A 14540-nucleotide genomic window follows, 5' to 3' on the forward strand; every position below is an offset into this window, starting at 1 on the left:
CCCTATCCAACTATCCAAATCTATCCATTGTAAATAAACCATCTCCTTTTTTTTAAATTTGTTTTAAACCAAAATTATTATTTATTCTTCATACTCTTCTTCATCTTCTTCATCTTCTTCTTCACTTTGGTTAGGGTATTCACCATTTGTTATTTCTTCATCATCTTCATCATCTTCCACTTCTTCTGAAATATTATCAATTGAATAATTACCATGATAACTTTCTTCACTTGAAGTTTCATCACTGTAATCAATATCTACTGGAATGATAACATTTAAGATATCATAGATTTCAGTATGATCCTTTTCCAATGCTTTTCTTTTTCCCCAATTTGTACATCTTTCTGATCGATTTTCAATGAGGAAACGGACAATAGAGAGACGACCACTTTCCGATGCTCTGTCCAATGCATGTGTACTAGCACCTTCAGTTCTATTGGCAGTTAGGAATTGAAGGATGGTAAGCTCACCTTCATTGGCAGCATCGTTTATGGCATTGATGGTGGCTGGTTGATTCTGACTATGAAGATATTGTACCAGAGTCAAATGTCCTCGTTTTGATGCTTGATCAATAGGAGTGCTATTACCATGAACATATAATATCTGTCTTTCTTGATGTACAGTCAATAAGAATTGAAGAATAGAAAGTTGACCAAAATATGCTGCATTTTTAATTGCCTCTCCATTTCTATTTAATATTAATTCATCGGGTCTATTATGATAGATCCATTTTAAAGCTGATAAACTACCAATTGATGCTGCTTCATTAATACCCAATTCTGTACATCCTCCACTAGGTTGATCCTTTTCACAATTTTGATCAAGGAATATCATACATGATAAATGGTCATATGAACATGCACCATCCATTGATTCTTCTAATCCCAATTTACCATTTCTTTTTAAAAACTATAAATAACAAATAAAAAAAATAAAAGAAAAAGTATAAATAAATAAATAAAATATTCTATTCTTTTTTTTTTTTTTCTTAAAAATTACTTTTAAAACTGAAAGGAAACCAGCTCTAGCAGCCCAGATTGAAGCTCTTGATGTAAAAGTTTCACCAGTTGTTAAAAGATAAGACATTGATGTTAAATGTCCATTTGATGCACAATAATCAATGATTGAACCGTCATGGCCACCACCATCATGATCATTTTCTGCTGATTCAGCAGCTGCTGATCCAACTCTATTTTGTTGTTTTAAATAATATGCAATAGAGAGAGACTGGTAACAGTATGGACTAGGAATTGTATTATTTACATAACCATTCTTTAATAAAAAGTCCAAGGTAGAGAGACGACAATATGAACCAGCTTGATTAAATGCACCTCCCAAGAGTGACAGATCGTCCGGCTCGGTAAACATTGATGCAGGGAGACTATGCAAATAGGCCATAGTAAAGTATCGTCCCTTTACCGATGCAAAATACAAAAGCATCCCTTTTACACAACTGGCTTGTTGATTGGGGGATGCAAGAATTAATTTTTCAAGTTGTTGTAGTTGACCATGTGTTGCACTATAGTAGATTGATTCTGATGTGAATCGATCAGCCGATCCATGTTCAAGTAAATATTGTGATACTTGGGCGTGCCCGCCAATAGTTGCCTGATCCATAACACTTTTTGAGTATTTTTCAGGTTTGTGAGTTTGAAGGAATTGGACTACTGATAAATGGTTATTGGAAGCGGCACGAGTAAAAGCAGTTGCTGTACATCCCTCACTACGGTTGAAATGTAAAAACTCTACCACTGATATATGGCCGTAAAGAGATGCACCATCAATTGCTTCTTTGGTACACCCCTCTGTCCTATTACGATGTAACCATTGTACAACTGATATATGGCCGTTAACCGCAGCTTTATCCATCGTCCGTTTACCAAATAATCGGTGACTACTAATTGGTTCTAAATGGGTGTGTATCCAAATCAATACATCCAAATGGCCAAAAGCAGCTGCCAAATTGGCAATTTTGGCCGAATGAGTATGACCCATATGTGCAACAAGGTATTGTAGTATATTTAAATGTCCATTTTTGGCTGCACCATCTTTTGATGCCTTTGTACACCATTCACTTCTATTTTCCTTTAAAAATTCTACAACTTGTAAATGGCCGTTGGCAGCGGCACCATTCATCGCATCTTCACTACACCCTTCAGTTCTATTACGATGTAAAAACTCTACCACTGATAAATGACCTTTTCGAGATGCATTATCCATCGCTTGTTGTGTGCATCCTTCAGTTCTATTAAAATGTAAATATTCAACCACTGATAAATGTCCCTTTTTAGCGGCCATATTCATAGCATCAGTTGTACATCCTTCACTTCTATTCATTGTTAAATACTAAAATAAAATAAAATAAAAATAAATAAATTATAAGTATATTATTATTATTATTATTAATAACCATTTGAATTGACATACCTTTATACAATCTAAATAACCAAATTTGGCGGCAAGGTTGATGGCCTTTTGGGTACACCCTTCAGTACGATTCTCGTGTAGGAATTTAATGACATAGTAGTGACCTCCAAGAGCAGCCCAATCCATTGCATTGGTTGTACACAAATAATCGTGTTGATGTAAATATTTAATAACTTCATAGTGTCCATCAAAACAAGCTAGGTTCATTGCCTCTTCAGTTCCCTTTTCTTTTGTATTCTCTACAAGAAACTATATATATTAAAAAGAGAATTGTTAGTAACATAAATAATTCTATACTATTCGATGATTTGATTGTACATACCTTTACACATTCAAAATGTCCACCTTTAGATGATAGATTGATTGCTCTCTCTGTTGAACCTTCACTTCTATTTTGATGTAACCATTGAACTAGAGCAAGGTGACCTGCTTCAGCAGCATTATCCATTACTTCAGTTGTAAATATAGGGATTCCTTGATTATCGATTGAATGTAGGAATTGAATGACTGACATATGACCTTTGGTCGCAGCACCTTCAACTGATTTGTTTGTATGAATGATTGTATTTGGGTATCTTTGATGAAGCATTGTTAAAATGTCGATCTTTCCATTGACTGCAGTCCCATCGATATAATCACCAACAAAATAGACATCTGGTGACCATTCAATGAGATGTTGTAATGTATCAACAGTTGCATTTGGATGAGCTGCATATTCATTGATTGCTTGATATCTAATATACCGGTTGATCTCTTTACAATCATTGGGTAGATAATGTTTAACAAAGTGCCATGGTAATGCATACTTTGACAACATTCCAATATCCCATAGTTTGATTATATCTCTTCCTTTTATATACCTTTTATGTTTAAGTTTCTGGTCTCTTTCATAAACATCTTTAATATATTCTTGGTATTGTGAAAGTAATGTAATCGATTTAAATATCTGATCTCGAAGTATTGAACTCCTAAATACATCTATAAATCTATTGACATTTGTTGTTACAGTTGTTGTTGTTGTTGTTGTATTATTATTATTATTTGTATTATTGATAGCATCTTCATATGACTCTAAATTATCCATCACCCTAACAATAACAAATAACAATAATATATATAATTATTATAATTATAGACTCAAGGCTCTTTATATTATTTTCCTTCAAAACAAAAAAATATCTAATATTTTTTTTGGAATTAATCTAGAATAAAAGATTTTCTGTACAGAAATGGGTGTGGATATATTATGGTTTTGGGATATTTATCATTTTAAAATTCTTCACTCTCAGGGATAGGATCTGAATGAGCAGCCATTAGAAATTCAAAGACATTCACAAGACGTCTTGTATGAGCGCTACTGATCGACACAGTGTTCAAAACAAAAACATCCATTTGTTGTGGTATATTTTTTTCGAGCCTTATCTTGATTGAACACGGGAAATTTTGTTTGTAAAGGTATATCAGACAAGTGACATGACTCTTGGAACAAGCATGTTCGATTGCAGATTCCTCTTTTTTCAAATCTGGGTATTTTTCAACAAGAAACTAAAATAAAATAAAATAAATGAATGCAATCCCAAAGATCATCACTACTATATATGTACATACTTTAATTATTGTTAAATGACCATATTTTACAGCATCTATGAGAAATTTTGATATATCAACTCCCTTGTTATACAAATAGGACAACATTGTTGGATGTCCTAGATAGATATTTTGAATGGCACTATAGTCACAACCAGCACCACTCCTTTCCAACATATAACAAGAGATTGAGAAATCTTGTAGATGATCTAGGGTTAATCTATCTGCTTTAAACCCCATCCTATACAAAAAATCCATATTTGATAGATAGGTGACCGACCTATTAATCATCTTCTGTATTTGCCCAAAATGTGGTTTGATTTGATCGTGACAGGAGTGATAGAGGAATGCAAATACAAAGAAATGATCGAACCCATCCACTCCTCCTATTTGTGTGATTATTTTATGCTTTGAGAGGAGTGATTGAAGAATTTCCAAGTATCCAAGTGATGCCATTTTTTTCATTAAATACCCAATATCTAGATTTGAGTTTGGAAAGTTTTTGTTGTTATTGTTATTATAATTGTATAGATATAGAGATATCATTGGATGGTCCAATGAAGCTTTGAACAAAAGAGTATATAGAAATGCATCCAAATTTTGGATTGCTTGATTGGTCAAGAGATATTGAACGATTTCCAAATGACCATTTTTAGTTGCTTGTATGATTGCATTACCGCTACATCCTATAGTAGTATTTTCAAAAAGATATTGTACAATATCTAATTGTCCCATTGTACATGCATCATCTATTATATCTCTAGAAAAAGAATAGTGTGTTTGATTTTTGTGTAACCATTTTACAACATTGATATTATTACTTCTGACTCCTAAATCCATTACTCTTTGTGTAAATAAATGAAGTTCATTGTTGTTCACTAGAGTGTTGTGTATCCAAATTAATACATCTAAATGACCATTGATAGCTGCTAATTCAGCAATTTCATTAGAGTATCCTTCAGTTCGATTGAAATAAAGGAATTGTAATACATCTAAATGACCACCAGCTGCTGCTTTATCCATAGCTTTGGTTGAACATTTAAATATTTCGTGTGTATGAAGAAACTCGATCACCTTTAAATGTCCAAATTCCGCGGCAATATCTATCAGAGATTCATTAAATTCATTTTTTTTGTTGTATAGAACTAAATATTGGACTGTTGATAGATGACCATTCTTGGTTGCCTGTTTGAGAGTACGGAATGACCACTTTCGATATTTATTCCTATGTAAATATTCTACCACTAATATATGGCCATTTTCACATGCAACTTGAAATGAAAAATAATCTTCTCCACCATGATGATCTAAATACTAAATGGTAAGGTATGTTTTTAGTTTACTGTTTTAAATTTCTCATTTCTCTCAAATTTACATACCATTACACAACTCAAATGACCATTTTTAGAAGCAAGATAATGTGCATTAAAAGAATAACCTTCATTTCTATTCTCTTGAAGAAATTTGAGTACAATTAAATGACCATTTTTTGCTGCGCCATCCATCGCATTGGTTGTACACATGTAACCTTGTTGATGTAAATAACAAACAATATCATAATGCCCATTGGATGCAGCCATATCCATTGCATCCTCTGTTCCTTCTTGATTTGTATTTTCTACTAGATACTAAAATAGAAGAGGAATAATTATATAGGTATTAACTATTCATATTGTATAATAAATTTAAATGATGATTCAGATAGCTCGTACATACCTTTACACATTCAAAGTGTCCATTTTCAGATGCCCAATCGATTCCTTTCTCTGAGCAACCTTCACTTCTATTTTGATGTAACCATTGAATGATAGACAGGTTACCTACTTTAGCTGCATTATCCATAACATGTGTTGTAAATATAGGGATTCCTTGATTATCGATTGAATGTAGCAATTGAATGACTGACAAATGACTATTCCAAGCAGCAATTTCAACTGATTTACTTGTATGCAATATTGTATTTGGATATCTTTGATGAATCATCTTTAATATATCTATCTTTCCATTGATTGCAGTCTTGTCTAGATAATCACCAACAAAATAGACATCAGGTGACCATTCAATAAGATGTTGTAATGTGTCAACAGTTGCATTTGGATGGGCTGCATACTTGTTGATTGCTTGATATCTAATATACTCGTTGATCTCTTTACAATCATTGGGTAGATAATGTTTAACAAAGTGCCATGGTAATGCATACTTTGACAACATTCGAATATCCCATAGTTTGATTATATCTCTTCCTTTTATATATATCTTTTCTTTTTCTCTTTGTTGTTCAGCAGTAGATATATCATTGATATAATTACAAATCTTGCGTCTGAGTGTAAATATTTTAAATATATCTATAAATGTATACATTGAAATAAATTTGTTCAACTTTGAATGTGCATGTTTCTTTTTGATGCAAAAGAAGTAGAGAAAACTTTCATCAACAGATTTATTATTTTTAATATTTTTAATATTTTATAAATATATTATTTATTTTACATGTTTACATTAAATTACAATTATTTTTTGAATGAGTTTGTTGTTTTTTAGAAAGGTATAGAATAAGAGGAAGATTACCCAATTTAATACTATTGTGATAAAATATTCTAAGATTGTCGGCGGTGAAATAATGTCTTGCATCAAAGAATTGGATTGACATTTGAGCAATCTCCCAACGATTTGAATTGATGGCCGTGTTGATGGCATTGGTGATGCTCATGTTGTTTAGTGCCTTTCCCTTGACTGTGACCATTGGTGGAATACGATGAAATATACCAAGTAGATAACGTATTAGATCGGCCGAGTTGCTCATACGAACCACACGTTCAATCGTATTGCGATTCAAGTCAAAGTCTGGCACCAACATATTATTATCTACCAAGTATTTTATAGTCTCCAACGTCGTACCCTTGTTTGTTATAATACCACTTGTATCGGTCTTTAATATCTGTTGACCATGTTTTTCGTGTAAATATTTCACCATCTCGAATGCATTGCTATTGTTACATCTTAACGCTGCCTTGATCAATTCACCTTGATATTTTTCTGGTTGGTATTGTGGAATTGGTGATCCATCGGCTGACTCAATTTCAGCTAGTCTATTAAAATTGACAGGATCCATTAAACTTTTTGGTCTTGTTCTTAGGAAATAGTCTAGTTGGGAGAGAGTGATTTCTTGGCGTTCCAAAGATGCTACCAACTTGCTGTTTCCAGGTTGGGTGATGGCAATGAGTTTTTTGGCATTGGTCATGAGCCATTCGACCATTTCAATGCGACCAGATTCACATGCCAACACGACTGCATTGTAACAACCCTCGGTACGATTCTCGAGTAAAAAGTCCATCACTCGAATATGACCGCGCGAGACTGTATTGTCCCATGTCCTATACGAGGCGCGGATACCTGGTATAGTGTGTAGTAACTGTACAATCTCTATACTATTTGACGTACAACTTTGTTCAAACGTGAGTTCAGAGAATTTTTTGACACGACCATACTCGTGTAGAATCTTGATGGTGTTGTAGTACTGGTTCTCTGATAGAGTACGTAGGTCTGACGGACTGATTGAATGCGATGTTTTGTTAAACATGATATCACTCGATGCAATGGCGCGAACAATCTCGGATGAACATTCTGGTTGGACTGCCAGAGCAAGATTAGTGTATTTGGGGTAGTCCCCGTGATGCACCAAAATCGACTGTACCATGGCCAAATCATTGGCTCGTGTCGCGTGTTGCAGTGCATTGTCAAAATTGACCTTGTCAAAATTGTGCATTGAAACATCTAAATGCGAGACGACCGCCGTCAACCCTTTACGAACCGCCGCCGAATAGACTGTCGAGAATTGACAATCAACCTTTTTATTGCCCAGCAGAGTATCGAGTAGATCGATTGTCAGCAGGTCATCATGCATTGAATTGACGACAAAATATTTGGTTGGTTTGGTTGGAGGACATGGAACGTGGTCGAGGATATAATTAGCCATATCGATGTGCCCTGCGATGAGAGACTGGTTGAGAATCATGTTGCCAACGGCTGCATTGGGGAATCTCTCGACTAGGAAACGAAAGATGGGGACACTGCCACCCATACACGCCTTTGCAAATGCGTTTAGAATCGTTTCGGTTGGACGTAGTCTGAGGATGGTGTGTATCATATCGAGGTTACCTTCACCGGCTGCATAATCGATGAGGTAGAGATGGTGTGTTGGAACACGTGGTAAGAGGTATTCAAGGACATCGACGCGACCTAGAACCGTTGCCTTGCGCAATATGTCATTCCACGTTCTCCTGATACCCGATTCATAAATAAACTGAACCATTTCAAGCAACGTATTCTCCTTTAAACTGTCAGTCTCTACGGCCAAAACAATCTTGTATTTCTCGATATAGCCACGCAGACGATTGACCACCCATCGTGCCAACTCTATGTTGTTGTGACGCCACGCAGACATGATCGAATAGTTGACAATCGAAGTGTACAGTATCGTCTTGCAGTCACGTGAGAACATTGCCTTTGACTGGAATGGTCGTGGTATGGAGAGTAACGTGCGTTGGTGTGATCTTGCCTCTACATTGATCACCATCTCTACCTTTTCAATCGTGTCTAGGTTTCGAATAGCCACCGTCTCATTGAGCGAGTGAATGATCGGTCCGTGTGTATGCTCCATCAAATACTTGTAGACGTGTCTTGCCAACTCCATATTGTCAAACCTCAGTGCCATCTGAAGTATCGGCCACTGATTTGCACCCAGCACCTGCTTGACACTATCGTACATGCCAATAATCTTGTTTCTTTCATAACCATACTTGTGATACCACATCATCGACTGTGAAGATGTAATCTCTAACCCAGTCTTTATACTCAAGTGTCCACTTGTAAACTTTGATATCTCATCTACATGATTGATTATTAATCTTCTTAATATCTTATTATTTATTATAAATTTAAATATTCTATCTTTTTCAAAGTTATTATTATTACTATTACTAATATCTTGCATTATTATTTATTATTATTATTACTATTATTACAACTTGTATGACTAACACAAGAGTAAGTACTCACTCATCTTCATCATCAAACTCTAACTCACACACTAATAATAAAAATAGAAACCAAGACACAACCAAGAAAGTATTTCGTTGAACTTTTTTTTAACCTCTCTCTATCTCTTCAACTTTGCTAATATGTAGTTATAATAGTAATAATAATATGAATATTGATATCAGTTAGTTCCGATGAGTATTATCACATGACTACGAACTGCAGCAAGATATCTTTAGCTTCATCATGTCATTCTACGAATGGATGTTCTTAACCACCCATCAATTCAACTTTTAAGTCAAAGAGAGGTGATAGTGAATGTTCTATCTGTCGAGAGGTTCCTGAAACCGTTACTCCTTTAATCATTACAAATGATTGGGTTAAACTGATACTTAACAGATCATAGAGTGATTGTTCAAAGTTACTTTGACCGTCAAACTACCAAAAGTAAGTTTATCTATTACTACTACTATTTTAAAAGTTTATGATATAATTTATACTGACAATTAAACTACAATGATAGAATCAGAGGAATGGGTAAATCCACCAACGACGACAACATTCAAAGTGAATGAACTAATTGACCAACCTTGTACTTTTGGATTATAGGACATTACCTTTGATTAAACATCCTCAATACGATAAATTGAAAGATTATTAATTATTTTTTTAGAATCAATTAGGAAATAATAATAATAATTAGTATTATACAAGCGGTTCCTTTCATATTGGGTTGACCCATTTACAGAGTCTTAGGAAATATATTACATTCTAAAAGGAATTGATCCCAACACTAGTTACAAAGAATTAGTTTAATTTAACAAGATTCAATTTAAAATCATTTAATCAAGTTTAAATATACTTTTATTTATCTTTTAAAATTTGATTTAAATATTTTAAAAGAGGAATATTACCATTTTGAATTGATTGATTTTGAAATTGTTTTAATCTTTCAATATTATTTGGGAATTGGAATTGATTGATTTGATTAAAAAAATCAAATGCCATTATAACCAAATCATTTTCATGTGAACAGATTGATTCACCTAGGAATTCAAATTGAATATTAAATTCCAGATTATTAACTTTATCATAATAAAGATTAAAAAATTGAATGACCAATTCCAAATATTTAATACTTGTTGTTCTTTCCAAAATACCAATACAATTTTCAACTGTACCAATGATTAAATTATTTTCAATTAAATAACCAAGTGTTTTTGATGTTATGTGTTTATAAACGAATCCAGAGAATGAATTACTTTTTAAATTACAATTTAATGTTTCTCCATATTGTTGATAAAGATGTTGGATCATTGCCAATTGATTCTTTTCAAATGCTGATCTAACCAATTTACCTTTGAATAGGTCTGGAGAATTATTGGTTGAATTTGTTTTTAAAAATACATGTAATTTGGTTGGTGTAAGGTTTGTTTGGAAATATTGGTTATTTTGATTTGACAGTTTAGCATTTTCCATTAACCATTCCAATACCTTTACATTTCCAAATTGACAAGCAAATTTTACTGCGTTTGAAAATTTACATACTTGATCTTTAAAATATTCCAATACATTTAAATGACCTTTTGAAATTAAATTTTCAATTGAACGAGTTGATAATGTTTTTGATTGACTATTTTTAAAATTGGCAAATACTTTAATGATTTCTAGATTATCATCTAGACAAATCTTTTCAATCACTGAATCTATTACCTTTTCAATTCTATTATACTCTATTAGAATCTTTATAGTTGAATAGTATTTTAGATCAACCAAAGTATATAGAGTCATATGAAATATTTGTCTTGATGAAAGGAATAAAATAGAGCTAGATGCAATAGCCTCTATAATCTCTTTTGGAGATTCTGGTGATTGCGTAAATAATAATTTACATTGATATCCAGTATGATCTGAATGATTGGACAAGATGAATTGAACCATTTCAAGATCTTGTCTTGTCATTGCTATTGATAGAGCATTGCCAAAGTCGATGTGATGGAATTGAGGATAATCCGAGAATTGAGAATCCTCGATTGTCAGAGTCATTTTTGAATCCAAATATTGCACAATATTTAATAATCCATTCTGGACAGCACGACAATATAAAGTTGTAAATCTAAATGTAACATTTGGATGATTTAAAAGTAAATTGATTGTACCAATGCTGATCAAATCAATGTGTAGATCATCTACAACAAAGAAATTTGGGTATGGGCATGAAACATTGTCAAGAATATATTGTGCCATTTCCATATGTCCATTAATCAACGCTATACCAAGAATAGTCAGGTCTGGTGATGGAGGACTATCCCCAACAGATATGAACCGACTTGATAAATATTGGTACATTTCAATATTACCGATCGAACAAATATTTACCAGTGCAAGATAAATCGATTCATTTGGTTTACAAACCAAAATAGTATGAATCATTTCCAAAGTTTTGGCATCATCAATTAGGTATAATTGTTGGTCCAATGGAATAGTTGGTAATAAATATTCAACAATATCTATTCTATTCAAGATGGTTGCTTTTTTTAATGTACTCTTCCAAGATCCAACCAACCCATTAGTCTCTTTAAATAATTTTACCAATTCTAAAGATGTTGATTGATTTGGTTGAAATCCACGTGATTCTTTAAATACTACTTTTACACCATTTGGACCATCATTCAACTCGGATGGTCCAAGATTACAAACATGATGTTTGATTATACTCGTAGCAAAATCAGTGTTATTTTGTAGCCAAGCTGATTTTAATGCAATTTGAATGATTACTAGTAGATTAATGTCTGTTGAAAATCTTGGACATAGATTTACGATTATATCCAACTTTTCAATAGTATCTAAATCAATGCTATGTATACTTTGATTTCTTGCGATTGGACCACTAGTATGATCCATCAAATAGGTATAGACACGTCTTGCAAACTCCATATTGTTATAATTGAGTGCATAGTGTAGAATGTTGTATTGATTTGTACCCATTATATGCTTGACACTATCATACATTTCATTGATCTTTTTAGTATCATTGTATTTGTATTCAAGGTACACTCTTATCGATTGTGTCTCTTCAATCTCTCTTCCCGACTTTGTATTCTTGTAGAGTAGTATACTACTATGAATCTCTTTAACTTTTTCGAATATTATTGTTCTAATTACTTTATTATTAATTAATCTATTCATTTTCAACAAATAACAAACTTTATAATGAAAGAAAAAAAAAAAGTAAAAAGAAAAAGTAAAAAGACAACAAATCTGATCAGGAAAATAAAAATAAAAATAAAACTTTTGGCGCCAAGTTTGACAAGGATAAATATGAGGTTAGCTGTGTATAGCAATACCCGCAACCTTACATCCAGACAGCGATTACCATTCGACATATATCTTGAAATCAATCAAGTACTTGTGTTGGTGAAAGAGTATGCTGGAAGTGATTGGGGTAGACTCAACACCCAACTTTTTCTCACCCCAGCAGACTGAAAGGCAATTGGCCTGGACACTAATTTATCTGTTTTTGTTGCTGTTTGTGTGCTGGATTTGTTATTGAATTAAATTAATTATTATTTGGTGGAGGTGGAGAAGGAGAACTTCATGTCTTTGGGTGGCCACTGTTGTAAGTTTACCAATTACCGCCGCTTGCCATTTTCATGTAATCAAGCCTATTTCAATCATTTAATTTCTTTTTTCCATGCAAGTGTTTTGAATATGTTTACAAAAGAGGTTGTTATAGTAACACTACTATACAATATAAATTTATTATGATTTGGAAAACGAGGTTCACAAACAAATACTAAATGTCCATCATCAAAATGTTTAGACGGATGGGAAAGAGGCCATGGTGGCAATACCACAGTTGTTGTTTCTGTTTCTTGACCTAAATAATATGAAAAAAGGGGAATTAGTGAATAGGAAAGAAATTAAATGATAGGAATAGGATTGATTACATGAAAATGTAGCCTGAATAGCCCCAGGTTGTGCCCCAAGAGTTCTTGACGATCCAATAGTCACCAGTGCTAGAGTTGGCTTGAGCCAAACCAGAGCCAGAACCAGATCCGGAACCGGAACCAGAACCAGAACCAGAGCCGGAACCAGTAGCAGAGGCAGAGGCAGAGCCGGTAGCAGAGGCAGAGGCGGAAGCAGATTGGGAACCAGTGGCAGAGGTACCGGTTTGGGAACCAGATTGTGAACCGGTTTGGGAACCAGATTGGGAACCTGATTGGGAACCAGATTGAGAACCGGATTGGGAACCAGAGGTAGAGGCAGTGGTGGAGGAGGAAGACTTGCCAGATGATGAAGAGGAAGACTTGCCAGATGAGGATGAGGACTTGCCAGAGGAAGAGGTGGATGGACCAGTGGAAGAGGTGGAGGCAGAGCCAGAGACGGCACCAGTTCCGTAACCTACGACGAGGACACCGTGATCAAGAGAGGTGGATGAACAGGCTGGTTCATAGTAGATACCTGAAGAGTAGAGTTGGAAAGAGTTGTGGGAAGCATCGATGGCAACAGAGATTGGAGCAGCGTTGGCAGCAGTGGCAAGAGCAGCTTCAGAACCAGAGGTGACTTCGGTGTACTTGGAGATGGTGGCAGCCTTGTTGGCAGTGTTGTAGAGACACTTCTTACCTTGGACAGCCTTGTATGGGTATGAGGCTTCAGTATCGATACCGCCATTCTTGATAATGTAGGTAAAGGCTTGGGTCATGAGGCCTCCATTACATCCTTGATTACCCTCTGCAGTTGAACAATCAATAAGGTTTTGTTCGGAAAGTGAAACGAGGTTCTTGGTACTGAGGAAATGAGCTCCTTCAGTTGAACCAGTACTAAAAAACAAAATAGAAAAATAAAAAGTTAATTGATTGTAATAAATAAATATTATTTGTTTTGTTTTAAAAATTCTTACGTAGAGAAAGACCAACATGAACCACATTGACCTTGATTCTTGATGGCAGTGACGGCACCTTGTTGTCTCCAATCGACAGTGGCGGCTTGGACTTCGTAGATACGGTCCATGGTGGTAGAGGCAGCGGCGGCGAGACGGGCAGTTCCATCAACCTTGGTACCGAGGTAGATACGTTGGTACTCTTCGTTGGAGATATCAGCAAAGACGTTGAGACCGAGGACGGTTTCAGATCCCTTGGAGTTCCATTCTTGGACATAGTCCATGTTCTTCTTGAAAACATTGTAACGGGCACCAAATTCGTGGGAAGAGTAGACACGACCTTGCTTTTGCATCCAGGAAGTGAATGAATCTCTGTATTGTTGCTCAGAGAATGAAGAGGCAGAGGCGATGGCGAGCATCAACACTACAAGGATAATGGTAGCAAATCTCATGGTTTAGAGAAAAGTATATAGATAAATAAATAAATGTATATAGGAATGAATTGAAAGAATGATCAGGTGACTAGTTTTATAGACCACAGAAACCTGCCAACGAACAAACAAATGCATTGTTTAAAAAAAATTCGAAAAATCGAAAAATCCCAAGG

The 14540-nt window shown here is 34.5% G+C and overlaps 4 protein-coding genes across 4 annotated transcripts; all 4 read right to left on the minus strand.

The window, feature by feature from the left end:
• Window positions 1-81: 81 nt before the first annotated feature.
• DFA_07758 (uncharacterized protein) lies at window positions 82-9007 on the minus strand (the record flags this gene model as incomplete). Its single annotated transcript, XM_004355202.1, has 11 exons — window positions 82-909; window positions 1000-2346; window positions 2428-2676; window positions 2750-3515; window positions 3565-3587; window positions 3901-3972; window positions 4036-4255; window positions 4487-5328; window positions 5394-5642; window positions 5731-6359; window positions 6523-9007. 11 exons carry the CDS (start codon window positions 9005-9007, stop codon window positions 82-84), a joined length of 7710 nt encoding a protein of 2569 aa, XP_004355254.1.
• Window positions 9008-9321: 314 nt separating this feature from the next.
• On the minus strand, window positions 9322-9665 carry DFA_07759 (uncharacterized protein; the record flags this gene model as incomplete). Its single annotated transcript, XM_004355203.1, has 2 exons — window positions 9322-9489; window positions 9567-9665. The coding sequence occupies 2 exons, from the start codon at window positions 9663-9665 to the stop codon at window positions 9322-9324; spliced, it is 267 nt and encodes an 88-aa protein (XP_004355255.1).
• Window positions 9666-9915: 250 nt separating this feature from the next.
• DFA_07760 (uncharacterized protein) lies at window positions 9916-12700 on the minus strand (the record flags this gene model as incomplete). The annotated part of the gene is made up of 2 exons (XM_004355204.1): window positions 9916-12257; window positions 12688-12700. The coding sequence occupies 2 exons, from the start codon at window positions 12698-12700 to the stop codon at window positions 9916-9918; spliced, it is 2355 nt and encodes a 784-aa protein (XP_004355256.1).
• A 170-nt stretch (window positions 12701-12870) lies between these two features.
• cprD (cysteine protease 4) lies at window positions 12871-14385 on the minus strand (the record flags this gene model as incomplete). The annotated part of the gene is made up of 3 exons (XM_004355205.1): window positions 12871-12931; window positions 13002-13874; window positions 13955-14385. The coding sequence occupies 3 exons, from the start codon at window positions 14383-14385 to the stop codon at window positions 12871-12873; spliced, it is 1365 nt and encodes a 454-aa protein (XP_004355257.1).
• Between the last annotated feature and the right edge of the window lie 155 nt (window positions 14386-14540).

This window comes from Cavenderia fasciculata (assembly GCF_000203815.1).
Source record: "Cavenderia fasciculata unplaced genomic scaffold Scf_ET2XIPL01COFD4-5, whole genome shotgun sequence".
NCBI classification, from domain to species: domain Eukaryota; phylum Evosea; class Eumycetozoa; order Acytosteliales; family Cavenderiaceae; genus Cavenderia; species Cavenderia fasciculata.